Below are 23,065 nucleotides of genomic sequence, written 5' to 3'. Positions count from 1 at the left end.
TCAGACATCCATGATTGCATATTCAAAGTCAGGAAGGGAAATCATTCACAATATGAGGTCATTTGGCGGTTTGGGCATTGTTATAGTCAATTTTGACACGCTCCCTAAATAAAATGGCCTTTTCCCTGCTTTTCATGGGTGTCGAGCGTGTGTGATTGGGAGCATTCCTTTTTGTTTTTTTGGAACATGTTCTGTTTAAGCACATTTTGAACTGAGAGAATAGGGTTTTGCGCAATGGTAATGGCTATTTGGTCTTCAACTGGAAAAGGTGAGGTGCCTTTTACGTTTCAGTTGGACCAAAGTCTTAATTACTCCTACTATTAAATAGCATTAATATTGTAAACATTGAACTGTTGCAAATTACATTGAACCACTGTGACCTTAGAGAATGTTTCATTTCAGCAGTGATCACGAAGTCTTTGTTTTGTTACTTATATTACATATGTAGCAGTAGTTTTCTGTTCATTGGAAGGCTAAGGTTACCTGCTTTTCTTTAGGTTCTGATTATTTAGTAGTATTTATGTTTCTTTGATTTATATAGGTAGATGAGAAAACGATGGGTGAGCCAGGCTGGTTGTATGGAAGCTTTAATGGAAATGTTGGCTGGTTTCCATCAAACTATGTAGAGAAAGCTGCAGAAAGTGAAAACGTCTCATCTCCAAAGAAAGCCTTGGTTCCACCTACGATATCGTTGTCTGTTACCTCACTGCCTGTTAAGTAAGATAATTTCACTTGATTACTAATTAAACAGAAGGTGTATTTAATGTACTAAATTAAATGCATGTATTAAACACTGTTCTGCAGAACTTGTTTTGACGTTTCTGTGGAGATTGTCCACAATACGTGTGAAGTGAAAAGTGCTTTTCATACTCTACAAGCTTATCTGTTAAATCATTTTGTAGTTTCTATTTATTTCTAGTGCTTAGTGCTAAAGTTAGCTAATGTTTTAGCACTGGCCACATAATGCACATTTTTAGCATGGAAATAAAGTGGTTTAGCGCTGGCCTTCTGTTTACAAATACAGCGACTTACCTCTAAACCACTTCTTTCCTATTCTATATCATCTCCAGCTTGTGCACATGGGTTTAGGTAGTCTTCCATACAAATATGCGCTTCAGTTCATAATGAAGGTTGATTTACACAAAGATCCCAGTTGCAAATGGCCTACAAAATGGCCCGGTATTTTCCGACCCCAACAGTTTGACAGGTTCAGACTACTGGTAACTCCAGGGGAAAAATCCAGCTCATTATGAGTTGGACTGTGATCGTCCACTATGAAATTCGGAATTAGCTTGTGAACTGGTAAATTCTAATTTATCAACAGCCAAAATCTCTGTGTAAAAGTAAATAGATCTGCAATGTTCTTGCGGATCCCAAACATTGAATGGGCCCAGTAACTGCACTTATTAGCTTTATCGGAAGTAAGAGGCCATTCATAATGAGGGCCTGGGTGTATATTTTATGTGTTCTATTGTTGTAAAGTATAGAGCAGAATTTATACCCTTGATTTTGTTTTTCAGACCACTCTCCCCTAATAAACCTACAGCTGTGTCTGAATCTGATTATCAAAATGTTGGCTTCCCTGGCCTGACTGTTAACACAACATGGCAGAAGACCTCTGCTTTTACCCGCACTTTATCCCCTGGATCAGTTTCCCCTATTCATGGTCAGGTAAGTTTGCAGTGAGGCAAGAATTGTTTCAAGTTACATAGTGGAACACAAACACTTGGGGATAGGTATGGTCGTGTTTTTTTTCTGCAAAATGTTTTTCATTTTTCTCAAAAAAACATTTTACTGATATATTTTGTCTAATATGTGTTTAAGTTTCTGCATCTGTAAAAGTTGTGAGTTGCATCCATCCGCTTGTGAATTATATTGAATCCTACCTTGGAGCATTGAGCACCATTGGCTTGTCTACATTGAACACTACAAGCAAGTTATGGTGATGGCGGTCTGATCATTGCTTAATGTTTTAAAAAGCTATATCTCTTCTTGTTGCATAATGGCACTGGGTTTTCCCTAGTGACAAAATGTGCAAGAGGATGAGAGTTCATATGAGCTGAGTGGGATATTATTCCTAGATGTCTAAAGGCTGAGCAGAGAATGTCCGTTTATGGGTGTATTACTTGTTAAGAGTTTCAAAACTAGCCATGATGTGGAGCTGTGGGTTGCACTGGCGCCTCTAAGCATTTTCAGCTAATTGTTCAAGTATTCAGGCTTCTTGGTGTGGGTGGAAAATATTAAAGATAATTCTACAAGTCTTGAGTATGATTTGTGAGCCAGCACAGCTGTACTCGGGTAGAAGTGCTCTATTTGATTTTCCGTTAATTTTGGTGAACTGGTCTGAAGTTTAAACATGTTTCAAGTGCTCATTTGTTAGGATTTTGAAATACAAGGTGAAACAGAAGAAAACAGTTCATCTCGCATCAGGCTATTGATACATCTGTCATTGTGTGGTTGGTGTTTGGCCCAAATGAAAACTCTTTGTTGGGGTCAGCATTAGATAGATTGAGGACATGTATGTTTGGATGGTATCCAGACAAGTTCATAGTTTGTAAATGACTGTCCAAAGGCCCTTTTGGGTAGATAGTTAGACATCATTGTGTGTTGATTTTGGGTACGCGCCTTTTTTTGTTTCGAAGAGCTGCTTAAGTTTTGTTGTAAGTTGACAAAGTGACTATCAAATATTGTGTTTTGTCATATTACCCCTTGTGTTGGAGTCACACTCTGTTAATTAGATTTCCTAAGCTCCAGAAGTAAACTGTGAAAAGGAAAACAGGCAGATCTATCTCACATGCTTAGCTGAGTTTTACTGATATGAGCAGAAGTATGAATAGTCAGACAAAACCTAACAGAGAATCTTTTACCTACAGGTGATACAGCGGAATAGCAATCTGTTCCCCAAAATCAACACACACACGTAAGGATTGATATTGATATCTGCACATTGCATGAATGAAAGTGATTGTGAACATAATGAGCAGATTAGCAACTGGTATACACATAATTGCAAAGATTAGGTATTTCCCAGTGATGTTTTATCACATATGCCAACAGTTTTAACACCTACCGAAGTTATTACCCACTGTTTGGCAGCATTATCATATTATTCGGTGATATTGGTGATTTATTTTGGAGGGAGTGTACACACGGAAAGATGAGATAGCTTCCATTGCACCCTGCATGACTCTGGTGGATAACTTGATTACGTTTTCATTCCCATCAGGATAGGGCAGATTATAGGGATTTAACCCTTTCTCAACACAACCCAGGGCAGACTGTATGGAGTTAGACAGGGGAAGGAAAACATGGAGGAGTGAATTTAGTATAATGAAACTTTTGAGGCATATACTCTTTTGTAGAGTGTTTGAGTAAAACACCGCATGTTCTTTGAGGTAAATATGCAAAGAAAGGGTCACCTCTGAGATAGTTTGGGACAGCCTACAACCCTGCAGTCATGCGTGTGCTGTTTAACAGTACAAGAATGTAAGAGTATAAGGATAGAGACGTAGAAGCACCATTAGAATGAGAGAGTATCATAATGATTCACTTCATGAGGACATACAACTAAAGCCAAGCTTGAATGATGTTTGTAAAGAATGCTGAGTCAATCTTAAATTTTAGAAATCACTTACTGTGGAAGGAAGTACATTGCTCATAGGTACTGGTCGTCTAATCGCAGAAACAGAAAAAAAGAAAGTGGAGCAATGTAGTAGTAGGTATTATGTGTATCTGTGTACCTCAGCGATGGCAGCAGATTATGTAGGTTTCAGGTGATAGCTGAATAGAGCCAAGATTCCCCTCTCTTACAGTGTAGGGCAGAGAGAAATTGGATGAATTTGCTAGTAAGTAGAAGACATGATGGTTTCATTATTCAGTTTTATAAAGAGCATAGAGGCATCACCTGTTTTTTCTGTGCAGAGGTATTTATTTAAGTTGTAGATGTTCCGCCCTATCACCTTCACTGAAAAGGGCATTGGTGATGGCCAAGCCCAGTTAAAAAACAGCCAGGATATGTGCATACAACCACCTCATCCCACTCATTATTGTTAATGCTAACTTGTTAGCTAGAGCAGTGTTCCCAACCTTTTGACTTCTGTTAACCCCCACTTTATCATTACTGGAACCTGGGGACCACCACTGAATCATTATTGGAATCCAGGCACTCCCCACTGAGTCATTACTAAAAGCTGGGGCCTGGTCTGCTAATATTATTCAAATTTCTAAGCAGTCACGGACCCCTTGAGGAGGATTCACGGACCCCTAAGGGTCCCGGACCACAGGTTGGGAACCACTGAGCTAGAGTATTTGCAAGTAGACAAGAGAACGTTTTTCTAAACTTCTCTATGGAGACGAGGTAAAGAGCATTTGCAGTCTGTAAGGGGCTGATAATTTTAGGAATCCCTTCAAACTAATAGCAAGGGCCCAAGAAGTTAGAAACAGTGCATACCATTTGAAGGAAAGAGAAACCATTTCGAATGTTGTGTAAAATAGTTTTGAGCTAGGTCACAAGTTAGAGCCTGGGTGTGTGTTTTTGCGCAATATGACACAGCTATTGTCCAACATATTTGAATTTTTAAATGATGCCCGTCAGCAGTATCATTAAACAGGACCAACATCAATTGATGCTGTTTGCCAAGGACGTCTTGAGATATCTCACGGGTTATAGGAGCTGTAGATGCAGTGAGCACAGAACTGGAACTTAAGCAGTTGCTCAGATTTTAAAATGACTAACTCAGTATTTATTTAACTTGCCTCCCAACTGACTGTTTGAAAGATGTGATGTGGTGAATACCTACTTAGTTAAGTCGAGTGACAGCTATTACACTAATGCCTTGACATACTTCTCTTATTTCTATTTACTGTGCTTCATATCATCCTTGGAGACATCTTTCAGTCAATTATTTGTTTATCTTTTTTTTCAGCAGTTAGGAAGATGGCAACGTATGCATGCAGGGAATGTATAACATTCTATTGGTTAAAGGATCTTTTATAATTACCTAAGAGGTCTCTCACAAAGTGGATACAGACATTGTATTTCTGATTATGCTATGGCAGATCTAGCAAGTTGACTGAACATGGTTAGTCTATGCATGGCTGTTTTCTGTAGACTTTAATCCTAATCCTGAGAGTAACGTCCTGTGGATGAATCCTTGGTTGGAGAGAGTTGATTAATCATTTAGAGGGAAAATACTGAAAAAATGAGTTGGGGAAAGTGTCTACTTCTTTGTTACATCCTTAGCAGTTGAAACAGAGTGGATGGTCCAAACTGTGGAGTATGGTCTTTAAGTGATCTTAACTTGTGGGTGTGGAGAGGTGAGTATATATGTGTATATTTGGAGGTCTTGTGCTAAATAGGAGGGATTCTAGAAAACATACTCTAAAGAATGGGGAAGGAATCCATGGATATTTCTTTCCTGCAGATGAAAGTCAGAGATGATTTAACAGTATTTGCGCATGATAGTGGAGGTGGCTAAACTTAATTTCAGTGCTTTAATGAGAGCATAATGCCCTGCAAAATTGGTTAAGCTTGGTGTTGAATGACTGTTTCTGAGAAGTGTACGTCATAAGTGAATGACATGCCTTCTTCAAAATTAAAGTGGTGACTAGGGAGACCCTCTTACCTCCACAGTCTTCCCCCACCTTATAAACTCGAGCAGCCCTTATCTCCCCCAAAAAAGTATTCTCATTTAGTAATGATTGTGTTGAATGACTGTTTCTGAGAAGTGTAGGTCATAAGTGAATGACATGCCTTCTTCAAAATTAAAGTGGTGACTAGGGAGACCCTCTTACCTCCACAGTCTTCCCCCACCTTATAAACTCAAGCAGCCCTTATCTCCCCAAAAAAAGTATTCTCATTTAGTAATAATTGATGTACGGCAAAGAGTAGAAACTATACTATGAAAATCTTGCAATCTTTCCCTGCCTCTTAAAAACACCACACATCTCTTGTGCTCTTTCAAAGAACCATAGCCACATCATTAATAGTCTGGAGACCAGCAAAAGCACAAAGGAGAATTAAAGACAAGAAGTGTTCTGCTATGCATAAAAGATTTGGATCTCCATTCTCAAGAGGAGGCAAACTTCATCCCACCTTCACTTTCTGACTGACCGGAAGCTCCCATGTAGTCACCGAACCCCATATTTGATAGAGACTTGTGGCTGCAGATTCCTTATGTTTGAATTCTCTTCAGGCTTCAGACTGGATCCAGAAGATTTTTTGTGAGTAGTATCCCTGCGCACTGGTAGGTGACCTCAGTCGGCACCGTGTCTGCATTGTGCGCAACGGAATTACATTTCCTATATAGGCACTACCCAAGCGCTCCAATGTAATTTCTTTTCTTCCTGCACCAGAACTTGCAGTGATCCGGAGAAGAGCTACCCCTCAGTAATTTGTTGACTGGCTTTTTTCGACTTTTTGTCTAATATTTTTGCGATTACACCTGTTGTGTTGAGGATGTTGTTGCGTAAGACTGGTTTCAAGCCCTGTGGAGCCTGGCATCGGCCGATGTTGGTGATGGATTCGCACCTAGTGTGTTTTTGATGTTTGGAGCGTGACCAAGACCCAAGCTCATTCTCCGAGTGCTGGGCTATGTATCCAAAGGCTTTGAGGGAGTCATCCTTAAACCTGATGGAAGGCTGGCATGCAACTCCACTCATGTCGAGGTCCCGGTCATGTGGAAGGTCCCAAGACGGTCCGCGGAGTCCAAAGTCATTGTTGTCACACTCCAAGGTCTCGGGACAATCAGGTGAGTGGAGGCACAAGAAAACAAAGTAAGAAGTCAAAGTGGTCTTCAGCTTATCCACGTCTGTCAGCTGATGTGATGATGGAGCATCATCATTCTAGGCCTCGTTCTTAGTTACCTTTGCCTGGGCCTACTCCACGCTTTCCCGAGTTTTTGGGAGCCAGAGCGACCCCATCCCAGTCAAAAGAATTTTATGAAGCCATGCACCTCATTTTTGGGCAGTCTGACCCTGGCGGTGCCCCTTCGGGTTTAGAGAGAGACCCATCAGGTTCTGTGCCAGTGAGCCCTCAAGGATCCAGTGTTTGATCCGGGCCGGCGCCTGTTGTACCACGTCGACCTTCCCCTACACCGGTCCTGGTGTCAGTGCTCCCGGCGCTGCCCACCACTGGCACCATCCCCATTGTCATCCCCAACTCTGACACAGAGCCGGATGGGCGTCGCCTGATGCCAACTCTGGCACCAGCAGGAGCTTTGCCTCCTAGGTCAGATCCTGAGCCCTAATCCCTTGGGATAGGCCTCAGAGAGGACTGGGAGGGATCGCCGGATCCTTTAGAATAGCAGCCTTATGAAGAAGAAATGGACTAGCATGAAGATCTGGGTTAAGCCAGTGGACTGGACACTTCTCCAGATACTGGTATGCTTTCTCCCCTTACCTTGGCTATGGAGGAGGGAGCTTCCTACGCTATGGTGGTACGGAGGGCTGCTGAGGACCTAGAACTTAACTACCCTTGGTGGCAGTCAAAACTAACATCTTGACAGAAGTGCTACAACTGGGAGTCACCACATTCGAACCCCTACTCATGATTAATGATGCACTTACAGATGTCTTTGAGGGTTTCTGGTCCAAACCCAGCATAGGGGCTCCTGTGAATAGGACAAAGGTTGCTTTATTTCAGACCTCTGAGCCCTCAGTCTCTTCCTCAAGAAGGAGAAGTTCCAAATGTTCAAATTGGTTCAGGTCTTGTCTGCTCTGGCCCCAGGAGACAGGATGTTAGCATTGGACTTGCAGGACGCTTATTTCTATATTCCAATCATGCCCACCCACAGACATCACCAGCAGTTTATGGTAGGCCGTGAGCACTTTCAGTTTACTGTGATCTCCTTTGGCCATACCAGCACCCTTCGGCTGTTCACCAAGGTGATGGTAGTGGTGGCAGCTCATCTGCGGAGATCAGGGGTGTTAGTCTTTCCCTATTTTGATGACTGTCTGTTAAAGGCAACCTCGCCTGAGGCTGTCTCCCACCTCCAGATTACTGCAAACCTCCTGCATTCTCTGGGGTTCCCTAAAAACATGCCAAAGTCACACCTGACTCCCTCTAAGATGCTCACTTTTCATCCGAGCTGTACTGGACGTAATGCAGTTTTGGGCTTATTCTTCTGAGTGGTGAGTCCAGGATATTCAGGCTTTGATGCCTCTAACCTGGGTTTCGGTGAGACTGACTCTGAGGCTTTTGGGACTCTTGGCCTCTTGCACCCTGCTGGTGACACATGCAACATGGCATATGCAGGCTCTGCAGTGGGACCTGAAGCTCTAGTGGGTGCAGCACTAGGGGAATCTCTCCAACATGGTCCAAATATTGGAGGGAACTGGAAAAGATCTGCAGTGGTGGGTAACGAACAGCGATTGGGTCAGAGGCAGATCCCTTTACCTTTCCCAATCAGATCTCACAGTAATGAAAGATGCATCACACCTGGTATGGGGAGGCCATCTGGTAAAGGTGAAGATTAAAGGAAATCAATCTGCTCTGAGCAACCCGACTGCCATTGAAACATTTGTACCTTCCATCAAGGGAAGATTAGTGCAGTTGTTCACTGTCAACACCACTGCCATGTGATACTGCAACAAACAGGGCGGGTGTGTCGTGGGCTTTTGGGCCTCTAGACATGGCTGCAGCAGCAGGGCATTTCCCTGGTGGTTCAACACCTGGTGTGCTCACTGAATGCAAGAGCTGACAAACTAAGCTGTACATGCCTAGGGGATCAGGAATGGCGTCTCCATCTGCAGGTGGCGCAAGGTCTCTTTCGGCAGTGTGGAGAGCCTTGGTTAGATCTGTTTGCCTCCGCAAGAATGCACAATGCCAGCAGTTTTGCACGCTGGAGTTTCCAAGGTGACTCTCGCTTGGAGACGCTTTTTGTCTTGAGTTGAGCTCATTCCTCCCCTACGCTTTTCCTCCCATACCACTCCTGCCCAGAGTTCTCAGGAAGATCAGGAATGACCGGGCCCAAGTCATTCTGGTAGCCCTGGACTGTTCACGGAGAGTCTGATATCACTAGCTGCTGAGCATGTCCATCGATCCTCCGATGAGACTGCCACTTTGGGAGGATCGTCTGTCGCAGCAGTAGTGGAGGGTTCTTCACTTGAACCTGTCCACACTCCGCCTTCTTGTGTAGAGATCGAGCATCGGGAGTTGACAGATTTTGACCTTCCTCCCGATGTCTGTAACGTCATCTTGGCAGCCAGACATCCCTCCACCAAGAGGGTATACGTCTGGCATTGGAAGACATTTGTGGCATGGTGTGCAGAAGAATCTGTTAATCCTCTTTCTTGCCTGCCTCTTGTACTTTTCATTCTTTCACTTGCCCAACAGCCCTCTTCCTTAAGCACTCTTAAGGGCTATATATCTGCTATTTCTGCTTTTTTAGTGTTAGAAATTAGATCTCTAGTTGGCAGAGGTATGTGTCCTGTACATGTAGGGACCACAATCCTAGACACAACTCAACCTAAATTATACTGTGCTCACCCTCCGGTAACTTGGCACACACCAGGCAGGCTTAACTTAGAAGGCAATGTGTAAAGTATTTGGGCAATAACTCATACAGTAACACAGTGAAAACACCACAAAAAGTACTCCACACCAGTTTAGGAAAATAGATAATATTTATCTGTATAAAATAATACCAAAATGACAAAAATCCATTATGCACAAGTCAAGATAATTACTTTTTAAGGGTTTAAAGGAGTCTCAATCCTTAAGAATTAGTGGTTGTATCCTTTTAACACACAGTAATTGGGATGCGTAAAACATAACAACACAGAGGGGCCGCAGAGGAGGCAACGCGTTGAAAAGTAAGGTGATGCATCGGATTTTCTGGCGCAGCAAAGACGATGTGTTGTTTCTTTCCATGCTGCAAGGTGATGTGCCGATTTTCAGGAGCGCAGACTTGGTTCTTCATTGCGATGCAAGCATTTTTTGATGCCCTTGGGCGATGTGTTGAAAATCCAGAGCGTGCTGGTAGGGAGGAGCAGTGCTGGGTCGATCCGGTGGACGATGCAGAGATTTTACAGGCAAGAGGCAGGCGCTGCATCAATTTCTGCAGGTGTTGCGTTGATCCAATAGGCAATGCTACCATTTACTACCCCCTATCTTTACCCGCCCATGACCCTGAAAAGCCCTTTTCCCTATCTTGTCTAACCCTGAACCTTAAAACCCTCTTCCTATCTGTCCTCAATAGCCTGAAAAACCCTTACCATCCCTTACTTACCCCCACCCTTACTAAATCCTAAAGCCTTACAACCTCATATTGTTACCATGCCTGAACTCTGAAAACCATGTACTACCCCTACCTTAACTCATCGCTGAACTCTAAAAACTCCTTAATATACCCCTTACTTACACCGACCCTTACAAAACCCTAAAAGGTCTTGCAACCACTGAATCCTTACCCACCCATTGACCCTTATAACCCTTCGCACCCCTTAATTCCCTCATTAAAATATAGTTTAAAATACTTGCCTATGTGGTAAAGTCCACATTGTAACATACAGAAAATGGCATGCTTGATACTCACCTGTGTGGTAACTGCTGAATAGTAATTATAACATAGTAATGCCCACGTTGTAAAGACTGCATACCCTCCCCGCCTGTAATACCCCTTCATCTTCTGTCCATCTGGTACATTCCCTCTCTTCCCTACCCTGCTTGTAATCCCCTCATTTTCTGCATTCACGTCGTGCATAGAATACTCTGTCTTCACACCTATTACTGTATGGTGTTTCCTAGCTATGTAGCTAGATTTGTGCTTTTTTAACTACCCTACATGTAAAAACGTAGGGACTTCTTTCTTTGTGTTTCACATACTTTGTCGTTTGCCATTGTTATTACCGAAGCAACGTCAGCTTCCATACTTAAGTTTCATAATAACCTTTTTCTGGACACTGGGCTACAGTAATTAATTCCTGGACTCTGTTTTGAGATCTGGAATTTTGCGAGTTTGCTAAAAGATACAGAACAATGTGACTGAAAAAATCAATAATGACAACTCATATCTATAGAATTAAACTCTAGCTTTGGGGGTAAATTAGCAGTGAAGGAATCTTACATCAACAGATACCTGTTGTGTGTATTTAACTAGCCAGAATTTGAGCAACCATCTCTTCATTTTACCCAGATTGTCTGTGGGTAGCAGACAATTTGAAAAATGTGCTTTATACCAATAGTCATTCAGAGTGATTATTAGGTTTATATCAGCAGTTTGCTTGATGTGTTACGTGAAAAATGTATTTGGTTTATGGAGGCAGAGGTTTTTAACTTTTCAGGTAATATTGATGTGAATTATTTCAATATTATTTGTGATTAATTGAAAATGTAATTAACAGGGCCAAGCTGTAGAGAGCTTAAAAGCGAAAGCTCTGTGCTCCTGGACTGCAAAGAAGGATAACCACTTGAACTTCTCTAAAAATGACATCATTACTGTGGTCGAACAACAGGAAAACTGGTGGTTTGGAGAGGTGCATGGTCTAAAAGGATGGTTTCCAAAATCATATGTCAAAATCCTACCTGGAAGTGAAAAATCAAATGAGTAAGTATTCATTTTTGCTTTTACAATTTTTAAATGTATGCTGTTGGTAAGGAGCTAAGGCTGAGGATATCAGCAATGCATAGGTATGTAGAATTCATTTGCTTTTGGGAATGTGAGAGAGAGTCTGATGGTGGTGAGATGTCAAAGTGTTAATGTGAGCTGTACCTGCGACCTCACAGGGCCCAGAATACTTGTCACACAAGGCTAAGCAGTTTCTCTTGAAATCCATAGACTACCCTGCTAGATTGGCTCAAACAGCAAGGCCTGAGTGAAAGAGCATATATGGTATTTGTGCAGCGACAATCTAAAATAAATAAATAAATAAAGCTAATGAAAACGTTTTATGGTCCAGATAAAGTCAGTTAAAAATGTATTAAGAATGATACTAACGAAGTTAAGAAAAACGATATGGAAATTATGTTAAAAGGAAAACAGCCTTGTAGTCACAGATCATCTTTTAAAATAAAAATGTGGCAACAGGATTATAGTCTTGAAGTTAACTTGGTGACAGTGACAAATTACTAGCTAAGTGTAATACATGTTGCTGATCTATTTTACATTTGAGCTCTACTCTTCTGTTAAAATGGTATATTGTGCTACAGTACTTAATACATTTGGGGCCATATGCATGAACCACTGCGACCAGTGTGGAATTTTACAAACCGAGCTATGTGCAAAAAGGTTGGTTCACAAAATTAAGATTCATAGTGGGTCATACTCCAACCCACATCATCTCCATTCAAGAGGTAGGTCGCAAATTGCAGCTCGCATTGATTGGTTGCCTTCCTAGGGATGGTGATCTGTTGGTATGAGCAGATTATGAGGTACAAGTGAAGGGGGCTGTGTTTAAAAAAGCAAAAAAAAATAATAATAATTAAAAGATGTTTGACAGTGGATATTGGTCCCTTGAAGACAGCTGCCTATTCCCTACCAACCCTCTTTTTTTTTTTTTACATTCACAAAGGGGAAAGGATTCCCCACCTCTTCCCTTTTGCGAATGACTTAGTACTCTTTGTTGGGAGTCGGTAACATTTCTATGCGTTCGTTTTGCGATCAGATTTTGGTCGCAAAACATTGATACATACCCTAGCAAATCGCTATTTGTTAGCATGCCCTTTCCACATAATGATTTGTTTACAGCCATCTAAATCCAGTTTGTGATTTGGTACCCTGTGACCGAATCCCAAAATGGGTTTAGGGCATTGCAAAGCGTTTGCTACCTCATAAATGCTTTCATCATCTGGCTCCTGGTGCCTTATTATGGTATCATTTAATACTATCTTTCCCCCACCCCAATTATCCACACTGTTGTTCATTGGTATGTTTAATGAACTGTGATGTAATGTATACTGCATTACTACTTAGTGTATAATACCTCACTAATTACCCTCACTCGTGGTTATTCAGATGTATGTCTATTGGGCCTTACAGGGTTTATTGTGTGCATATTCCCAAAATGCTTTGATATGGTCAGCATCTGTTCGCTCCTTCCTGCCCACCTCCACCTGCTGCTGCCTCTGCGTCCGATCTCATCAATTGCCTTCCGGCTCCGAGATCGATGGCAAGCCCGCCTGCGCCCGTCCATGCTTGGACCGCACCCAGCGCCATGGACCCTGGTTCCTGCGCCACCCATCATTACAATGCTGAAGCTCTGCACGCCCTCAGATCCTCAGCCTGCCACCTAGCCGACCAAAAGAACACTCATGGACAATTCTCCTGCCGCTTCTGCTCCCGCACCTGCTTCCACACAACCCCGCACCAAGCCCAGATGGACACCTCAGGTGCATACTCTTCAACACCTGCTCCCTCGTCAAACCTGCAGTAGAAGTTCAGAACCTTCTCCACTCGATCGCCCCTGATGTCTCCTTCCTCACAGAGGCCTCGATCACACTCACCTCCACCCCAGACATCGCCACCCCCATTTCTAATGGCTACAAAATCAACCACAAAGACCGAGCCAATCGTCCAGGAGGAGGCATCGCCATAGTATACAGGAACACTCTCTGCCTGTCAACCACAATCGAGACACAGGACCTACCATCCACCGTAGAACACCTACACTTCCAGATCCAGACCGACTCGAACACCTCACTCTCTGGTATGCTTGCATACGGACCGCCCGGGCTCCAAACCCAATTCAGCAAAACCATTGTCGATCTTGTCGTCCCAGACCCCCTCCCTCCCATGCTTGCCTCCACTGACTACATCCTACCACCTCGACAACCACCACGACTCAAACACCACAACCCTCTTGGACAACCTCGCAACCTACGGTCTCAAGCAACTAGTCACCCTCCCCACTCATGCAGCAGGTCACACCCTTCACCCCGTTTTTTCATCAGGAAACAACATCCCCATCTCTCGCACCTCTGAACACCAGTGGACCGACCACCGATGCGTCCATTTCGCCTTCACAAAGACACTGCACGCCATCACGTCTCACGGCAGAAGCTTGGGCAAAATCACCAAAATGCAGATCATCGACTCACTCAGCCACTCACCCCCCACTGGACGCTGCAAACGACTCGCCACGCAACCTACACCACTGGATCACAGAAATGTGCTAACAGCATAACTCCCCCCCCCCTCAGAAAACCCACCAGAAACCAGCACCACAAGATACCAAGCAGGTTCACAACAGAACTCCAAGAGTCTAAACGCACCTGCAGAAGACTGGAACAAAAGTGGAGAAACAGCAAAACAACTGAAGACCACACAGCTACAAACTTGCAGCCAGCTTGCACCACCAGCTTATCAGAGCCTCCAAGAAAGCTGCTATTCAAGAACGCATCAGAACCAACACACACAACAGCAAGGAGCTCTTCACCATAGTCAAAGAATTCACAAACCTCTGAACTGCCACCTCAGACATCCACCCCTCTCAAGACCTCTGCGACGAGCTTGCCATCTTTTTTCACTGGAAAATCCACGACATATACAAAGGATTCAAGAAACAAAGCCCTCCCCACTGCCCACCAGCACCACCACGGACCCCACGCCGCCCCAGACCCTGAACCATCGGGCCCCTTTCCCCACAGAAGCCACCTGGAAACTCATGAATTGCATCCACTCAGGGGCACCCTCAGACCTGTGCCCCCATCACATTTTTCAACCTGGCCAATGCCACCGTCGCACGAGAGCTCTGCTGGACTACCAACCAGCCACCTTCCCATCCGACTGGAAGCACGCAGAGATCAACCCACTCCTAAAGAACCCTCGGCCAACCCAAGTGATTGGAAGAATTACAGACACATCTCTCTGCTCGCCTTCCCAGCCAAGGTAACTGAAAAGGCCATCAACATGCAACTCACTGACTTCCTCGAAGCAAACCAGATCCTAGATCTCTCCCAGTCCTGATTCGGGAGCAAGCACAGCCCCGCAACAGCCCTCCTCGCAGCCACCAACAACATCCATGCCATACTGAACCATGGAGAGACAGCCGCCCTCATCCTCCTTGACCTCTCCGCCGCGTTCGACACAGCCTCCCACTCCACCCTCTGCACCAGAATCCATGACGCCAGCATCCACAGTAAAGCACTGGAATGGATTTGATCCTTCCTCACCGGAAGATCCCAGAGTGCCAGACGCCTGCCGTTCACCTCGGCACCCAAAGAAACATGTTGCGGAGTACCCTAGGGATCCTCACTAAGCCCAACCCTCTTCAACATTAACATGGCCTGCTTGCTAAAATCGCCAGACAGCAGAGCTTAAACATTGTATCCAACGCCGATGTTACTCAGATAATCCTCTCCTTGACTGACGACCCATCTACAGATAAGAGACATTTCCATGATGGACTGAGAGCAGTCGCCGCCTGGATGGAAACCAGCTACCTCAAACTCAACTTGGACAAGGCAGAGATCCTCGTAATCAGCTCCAGCCCCTCCGCCTGGGAGACTTCTGGTGACCAACCGCCGTAGAAAACGCCCCCACTGCCACGGACCATGCACACAACCTGGACACCATCCTGGACTCCACGCTCTCCATGACCCGCCAAGTCAACGCAGTCTCATCGTCTTGCTTCCACACCCTGCGCCCATTTTGGAAGATTTTCAAGTGGATCCCCACTGACACAAGAAGGACAGTCACCTACGTGCTTGTCAGCAGCAAACTAGACTACGGCAAGGCACTCTACGCTGACATCACAAAGAAGCTCCAAATAGGACTACAGAGAATCCAGAATGCAGCAGCCAGACTCATCCTGGACATCACCCGCCACAGCCACATCTCCACCCTCCTCAGAGTCCTGCACTGGCTCCCGGTCGACAAATGCATCAACTACAAGCTACTAACTCACACCTACAAAGTACTGCACAACATTGAACCGGCCTACCTCAACCACCGCCTGACCCCCATCAGCTCAGATCCTCCCAAATCTCCTTCACTGCCATCCCCAGAATTAGGACAGGCACAGCTGGAGTCACATCCTTCTCTTATCCCTCAGCCCGGAAATGGAACACGCTCCCACTCAACCTTAGGCAGGGCATCTCACTGAAGCAGTTCAGGAAGGATCTTAAGATCTGGCTTTTCTAGTGAGCAGGTCACCCACAACAGCACCTTGAGACCCCCATGGCTGATAATTCGCGCTTTACAAGTGGTTGATTGATTTATGCCTAACAAAGTAAAATTCGCTTACAGTATTGTTTTGTCAGTGATGGTAGTTCTACAGTGTTGGGTAGTACTTTCAGCTTGTGCACAGATAACTTTACTTTTATGAGGTTGCCATACTACTTTGGTTACTGCTGTGGCTGTAGAAGACTGTGTCCAGTAATGGGTTACTGTGTTCTCTTTGCATCTTCCCACAGCAGTGGTTGTTATGCTATTGATAAAAAGCAGCCAGGACAGCCAAGCACACAATCTCTATAACTTTGCTCTTCCAAGAGAGAAGGAAGCATGCTTGGGGTCATGCTTGTCCTAGAATGTTTCCTTGTCAATTAGTCAACTGCCGAGTCACAAGGACAGTCCTAGGGTTTCCAGCAAGGTTTACATGACTTAGTATATTTAATGAGAGCTAATGTATGATAGAATTTGTCTTCCTTGCCACATTTTTGGCATTTTCACTCTGTTTCTGCTTATTTTAGTCACCTTGCTACCAGTTGATTTATGATCATCGTAATTTTAATCCGTAATTCGAATCCGTACATGTGATACTATTATACCACTTACGATGTGCCATTGTATTTATAATCTAAACAAACTTTTCTGCTATTGACTTCTAGCTGTGTTGTCCTAATTTTTTGATCACTCCCTAGGTGTTATACTAGATCCGTAAACTCTTGTTGTTCCACTCTAAAAATGATGTGCGGAGCCTATATACAAGACGCTTGTGTGTGCTCACGTCAATTTGTGTTCGCCACCAGACTCGGACCCGGAGATCTCCCTCTAGTCTCTCTGAGACACTTACCTTGATATTTTCCATAAATGTTTTTCAGTGTGCTTGGGATGTCACCCCATAAAATGACAGGTGTCAAGCTTTGTAGAGACTATTGCAAAAAATTTCTGTGACTGATAGAAAGTGCCATCTTTCTAGCATAGTTACCCCTGCTTTTTGCCTGATGTCAGTGTGTTTAGACTGTAGTTTACTGCGTTCCTGCTAATCAGGACTCCTGTGACTGTGCTCTCTCTTCTAAATTTGGTTGCTGGTAAACGTTTTACACCCACAATTGGCACACTGGTGCACCCATGTAAGTCCCTAGTATATGGTACCAGGGCATTGGTACACCTGGGGGCTCCCATAGGATGCAACATAAATTATGCCACCCATAGGAGCCTATGCAGTGTGTCTGCAGGCCTGTCATTGCAGCCAGCATGAATTGGGGCATGCACCCTTTCACCCTCGAACCTGGACACTGCACTTAAACACTATGTCACCCTTCTGGTAGGCCCTTCAGCCCAAGGGCAGGGTGAGGGTACCCCTGCATGAGCAGGGTGCCCCTACAGACCCCAGGCCATTTCCTGGACTAAACATGGGGAAGCCATCTTAAGGCATGTAGTGGACACTGGTTAACACAAGTGGTCCAACTACATAATGGCTTCTTCGAACCTAGGCATGTTTGGTATCAAACATAATGGAATTATGCACCTGAATCGATTCCAGAGTTAGCTGTATGATGCCATGTACTCTGTAGGTTCCTTAGAGGATCCCCCAGTTCTACCAGTACAGACTTACGGGGTCTGGCTGTCAGCCCACGCTGCTGCTGCTGACCCCAGACACTGTTTCTGCCCTCCTGCCAGTGAGAATGACTCAGACTGGAGAGGCAGAACAAAGGAGTTCCTGCAAGGGAGAGGTGTGACCACTTCCTCTTGTATATTAGATGTCTAAGGGCTGGGGTGGAATGGCCTCTGAGTCCCACCAGACTGCTTTGAAGGGCACATTTGGTGCCCTCCTTGCATAATCTGGTTTGCACGAGTTCATCTGTGGTTCCTGCTCTGGCGCAAAACTATACAAAGGACAGTGAAGTGACCACCCCCGTCCAGATTCACCCCTAGGGAGGTTCACAGAGCTCTGCCAGATGGCCACTTGGTTCTGCCATCTTGGAAACAAGATGGGCAGAGGCCCCTGGTAGCATCTGGCTGGTTATGCCAGGTGGATGACGTCCCTGACCCCCTATGATAGATGGGTCACTTCAGAGAGTGACCAGCCCCCTTTTGAGGGTTACTTAAGGGCTCCCAGTGGGTGGGTCCTCATGTTCGTTGAGAAAGACTCTCCAAGGAACTCTTTGCTAGACATCTTCTGCTCCTGGCCTCTGGAACTTCTGCTGGTCTACTTTGGAACAGAAACACGTCTGCTTCTGGTGGGAAGGCTCCCATTGCAACATCATTTCTCCGGATTCTACAAGAATCCTGCAACATTCAAGGCTGTGCATCCTCCAGGGTCACAAGGACTCTGTTTACACCTGAAAGCACAAAGGAATCTCCCTTGGAGTGAAGGAGTCACTCTCCTGCAACGGCAGGCACCTCAAGGCAACTTTGACCGGCTGGTGGGGTCTGCTGTTCCACGAATGCTGAAAGGCTCTGCTTTACAAGTGGTGAGTCTGTGGCTTCCTCTGGGTCCTGCTTGTCTTCTGACCAACTTGGGAGACTGTGAGACCCTGTTCCTGCCACTGGGCAGGAACACCTGTGCGCCGCCACTGTTGCACTTGCCAAGGCTTGTTGACTCTTCCTCCAGGAGATCTTCAGGCATCAACAAGCCCCAGCTCCCAGCACTCTGCAGCTCGAAGGTCAGCCCCTGTCCAGCAACTCGTGCGACGTGGGACTTCTGTTTTGTTGTGCTTCTGAGGCCTCAATTCGACTCCCTGTGTCCATCGCCTCTGGGTTACTCGTGGGTGCTCCATGGACTTCTGCTGGCCTTCCTGCATGCTGAGGGCCAGCCCTGACTTCCCTTCCTGGGTAGAGTCTCCTGGACCTTACTGGTCCCCAAAACTTTGCAAATACTTTTTCAGCTCCTGTTGCATTTGCTAGTGCTTGTTTGTGAACCCTCTTGTAATCTGGCGACCGTCGAGGGGCAGCTCATAGGCGATTCCTGTTATCTTCTGCAGCTCCTGAATCCCGCAGCTGGACTTCTTCTTCCACCGACTTGCAGCAACATCCCCTCTAGGAGGGCGGGCATTGCCACCTGCACCACCTGGCCACCTCCAAGGGTCCCATCACCTTACAAGTCCTCCACTTCCGCAATCCGTCCCTGGGTTCCACCGGCCTGGTCCACGGGTCGAGGCAGTAGCTGGACGATCCGAGGCTTCCACTGTCTTCAGAGGGAGTCCCTTCTCCCCTCTGCATCAGAGTCTCTGGTGTAGGTACTCCTGTCTTCTGGATATCCTGGGGTGGGGGCACCCTCCCACCTTCCTCTTGTCTGCTGGTTTCCTGATGCCCACTGGGCAACCACTACTCCTTGTGTTAACCTTTGGGACGACTGAGTGGGTAACTACCTTGCACCAAGTCCCTGGGGACACTTACTGTACTTATCTCTGGTGTTTCTATCTACCCACAGCCACTAGCTAACTTCCCCACTTACCTTGGTTGGGTTCGCTATTTCACATTCCACTTTCTTAGTAAATGGTTTGGCCCTCCCATAGGGCCCTGTATATTTTTTTGCTGTTTCTGTTGGTTGTTTTGTGTATGTATTGTGTGTAGATATCTCCGAAGATATACCAATACTAGTCTAGTAGTAGTGTTGTTATAAAGTATCCTTTATTTTTGCAACACTTTTGTGGTTCTTTCTTGTGAGTGAGTTACTGTCTGATTACTGTGGTATTACAGGTGCTTTACATTCCTCCTACATAAGGTTCACCAGCTTGCCTCAGCAACCCCTAGAGAGTTTTTGCTATCTGGACACCTATTCACTATCACTAAGGGTTGCCTTGACTCATTATAGGGTGCCACACCATAGGTGTACACCATCAACTAATCCAGCTCCTTACAATCCCTCATCAGGTGAGTCCGTAGTGCTTGGAGACAGGCCATGATGCCAAGGCTTATGGCAACTGCACATTGTTGAATCTGAAGGCTATCAGGGAACGGGAAGCAAAATTTTGTCAGACATAAGATGACTCTGGGCTGGGATCGTTCCAAGTAGTGCTCTGCTTCAAGACTCAATCTTGATTTTATTATCAGAGTCAATGGAGCTGTACCAGAAGCTTGTCATCTGTGCACTCTTAAGTCCTCAGGTAAGTGTAATAATCACAAAATGATTAAAGCAGGATTTCATTCCCTCCCACTACTTGCATTCATCTGAGTAAAAGTGGGGACAGTGCCACCCTTCTCGATCTCGCTCCCAAATTGGTCGACTTCCGAGCCAATCTCGCAATTGGTTATGGCTCATCCTGAGTTCCTGGGACCTTCAGCCATCCCGCGTAAGATTGAAGAGTTAAACACAACTGTGCTCTGGCTTCTTGGATCCCTACTTGACTCCCTCTGGTGTGCCTTTGGGCCACAAGGAGCTGAGAGGCCTTCCACTTGGATACCGCCGGAAAGTTCCCCTCTCGAACCAGCTGGTCTTCTCTGGCTCTTTTTCTGACTCCACTTCCGTTGCCACAACCCTCGCCAGCCCCAGTTACACTGATGCGCACTTTGCTGTCTGAGGACGCAGCCCCTATTGTTCTCTCCAACACCGGTGAAGCATACCCAAATTCAACTGAGGTGCCTCTTCCCCTACTTCAATTACCACAAGGTAGACAGCACTCTATGCATTTCCTTTTTTGGGCTTATTCAGATAATGACTGTGACCTGGGTGAAGAGTTCTATCAACCCTGCCAGGATGACATTTGGTATGAGGACTTACAGGAAGCTTGTGACCTCAATACCATCCTGGAGACTGACTTTTTCCTCCCCCTGGATTAACCAGCTAGAGCGCAATCCGCTTCTTATGCCACGGTAATGCAAAGGGTGATCAAAGTACTTGACTTTCAGCTCCCTATCAAGGTTAGAACCAATAGGAACCCTTTAGGTAGATTAGGTAATAGCTCGGCCCTGAAGACTCGCCAATGACTTATTTTATACAATTGTGGGCAAGAAACATGTGAACCTCTTAGGGGAATTAAGGGCATGATTCCCTTATTATTCCCCCTTATTTTGCTTTTAACCCTTAACAGGGTCCCTTCCAAATAAAGTAATTTTAAGGATCGCTAGTTAATTTGAACCTCTATTCACATGCACCAGTCTACTGTTTTATCCTAGATATTTAGCCACATCACTGGGCTCATATGGCATAATTTAAAAAGATCTCTGGCAATTAGCCCTTTTTAGGGGTCGTTGGACATTGCCGTGCTGGCCCAACGAGGAGCTAGTCCAATGATGAAGCATGCCATGGGTGAGGGCCCTTGCTCCAAAAATTGGAAACTCCCAGTGGGCTGATGACAGGTTTGGATTATATGACATAGTCAACCTACTCTGAAATGGGAAAAGCACATCCGTTTGATTGTTCCCTTCTGTGAGGACCTGTTGTTGCACAAAATGGTAGGGTTATGCACCAGAGCCTTCACATTTTCCACCTTAATGCTTGGAAATTGAGCAGCAATAGCTGAACACCTTCGACCTTCCTTCGGAGGGGGTTAAAGTCATATTGGCAGGCAGGCGTCCCGCAGAGAAAACTATACCCCTGTTGTTGGTACAGATTTGTGAGTTGGTGTGGCACACACTAGATTGACTCCCTCAGGGCCAAGTTATCTGACATTTTGTTATTTGTTCTAACTTCTGCCCAACAAGACTTTGGGCATAATTAAGGTTATCTTTCAATCCTTTTGGCCTTTGTACAGTTGCCAGATCAGCCCTTGTTTAGGTCACTGGTTGTGATTTTTGAAAGGGCTGCAATTTGTTTTCCCCCGTCTCCCTTTCTTTTGTGTTGGCCCAATGAGACCTTAATTTGGTCCCGACTTAACTGATGTGCGCTCCATTCGAGCCACTTCAGAGATGTCCTTTGCGACTCCTTACTATCAAGACTGCGTTCCTCATTGCCGTCACCTCAACACAGTGTGGAGCGCTTCAGGCTCTTTGCACCAGTCCACCATACAATTCCTGCTTTCCAGGAAAAAATGGTTCTGTGAACTCTGGCACCATCCTGCCAAACGTTGTGACACTGTTCTGCAGCGGTTAAACCATCACCACGCTGGCTTTCTGCTCTCCACCTCACCTCTGAGGAGGAGAGACTTCATCCCTTGGACCCTAAAAGAGCGCTGAGCTTCTGCCTAAATCGTACCAAAGACCACCAGGTGGATGATAAGCTCTGCGTGGGGTTCTCCGGAGCAAAAAAAGGCAAAGCAATGCAGATGAGACCATCTCCCGCTGGATCGTGCTCTGTATTAAGAATTGCATGCTCATTCTGTTGCCTGGACAGTCAGGTTGTTCGAGAGGGTCATTTCGCCTCCTCGGTCCTGAAGGACTTTCTGGTTTGAGTCCATTCACAACCCTACTGTGTAGGAGAATTCTTGGCCTCCCGTGCTCCTCTTGTGGACTCAGGAAAGGGAGGTGGTTGGTGAGTGAGAGTGTGGCTGAGCTTAGCTGTCTGGTGAGTTGGTGGAAGTGCAGGCAGTTGTTAAGGGATGTTGTGCAGTGTTTTATATGCACGCATGAGGAGTTTGAATTGGCTGCGCTTGTGGATGGGGAGCCAGTGGAGCTCTCTGAGGTGTGGTGTGTTGTGAGTGCATCGTAGGAGGTAAAAGATGAGTCTCACTGGTGCATTCTAGATGGTCTGGAGGTGGTTGGAGATCCCAGCATAGAGTGCATTGTTGTAGTTGATAGTGCATCTGATGTTCAGGGGTAGCCATTTGAATATCTTGTAGAGCTGATTTCTAGGTTTCTGGCATTGTTGGTTGGAGTGGGTGTTGGTCCAAGCTCTGATGCCACCGGGTGAGGTCCCATGGAGAGTTCTTGTTCCTGAAGATCAGCACTTCGGAGTTTAGTTTCAGGCAGTTGGATCTCATCCAGTCTGCTACATTCATCATGCAGCTAGAGAAGTTGGTTCTGAAGGTGGTGGACCTGTCTTTCAGAGGGTGGATACGTTGGGTGGCATTAGCTTAGGATCTGAT

The 23,065-nt window shown here is 45.5% G+C and overlaps 1 protein-coding gene across 6 annotated transcripts in view; it reads left to right on the top strand.

Annotated features, from left to right (window-relative positions):
- Positions 1–23,065, top strand: part of ITSN2 (intersectin 2) — a 1,003,157-nt gene that overhangs the window by 645,938 nt on the left and 334,154 nt on the right. For all 6 annotated transcript variants that reach the window (XM_069236034.1, XM_069236039.1, XM_069236035.1 and 3 more), the window contains 3 exons: positions 542–717; positions 1,521–1,671; positions 11,344–11,546. In XM_069236034.1, coding sequence (XP_069092135.1) covers positions 542–717; positions 1,521–1,671; positions 11,344–11,546 — 530 coding nt within the window. The remainder of the gene's footprint in view (positions 1–541; positions 718–1,520; positions 1,672–11,343; positions 11,547–23,065) is intronic.

This window comes from Pleurodeles waltl, chromosome 5 (genome assembly GCF_031143425.1).
Source record: "Pleurodeles waltl isolate 20211129_DDA chromosome 5, aPleWal1.hap1.20221129, whole genome shotgun sequence".
NCBI lineage: Eukaryota > Metazoa > Chordata > Amphibia > Caudata > Salamandridae > Pleurodeles > Pleurodeles waltl.
This window is presented reverse-complemented; position numbering and strand designations above follow the sequence as displayed.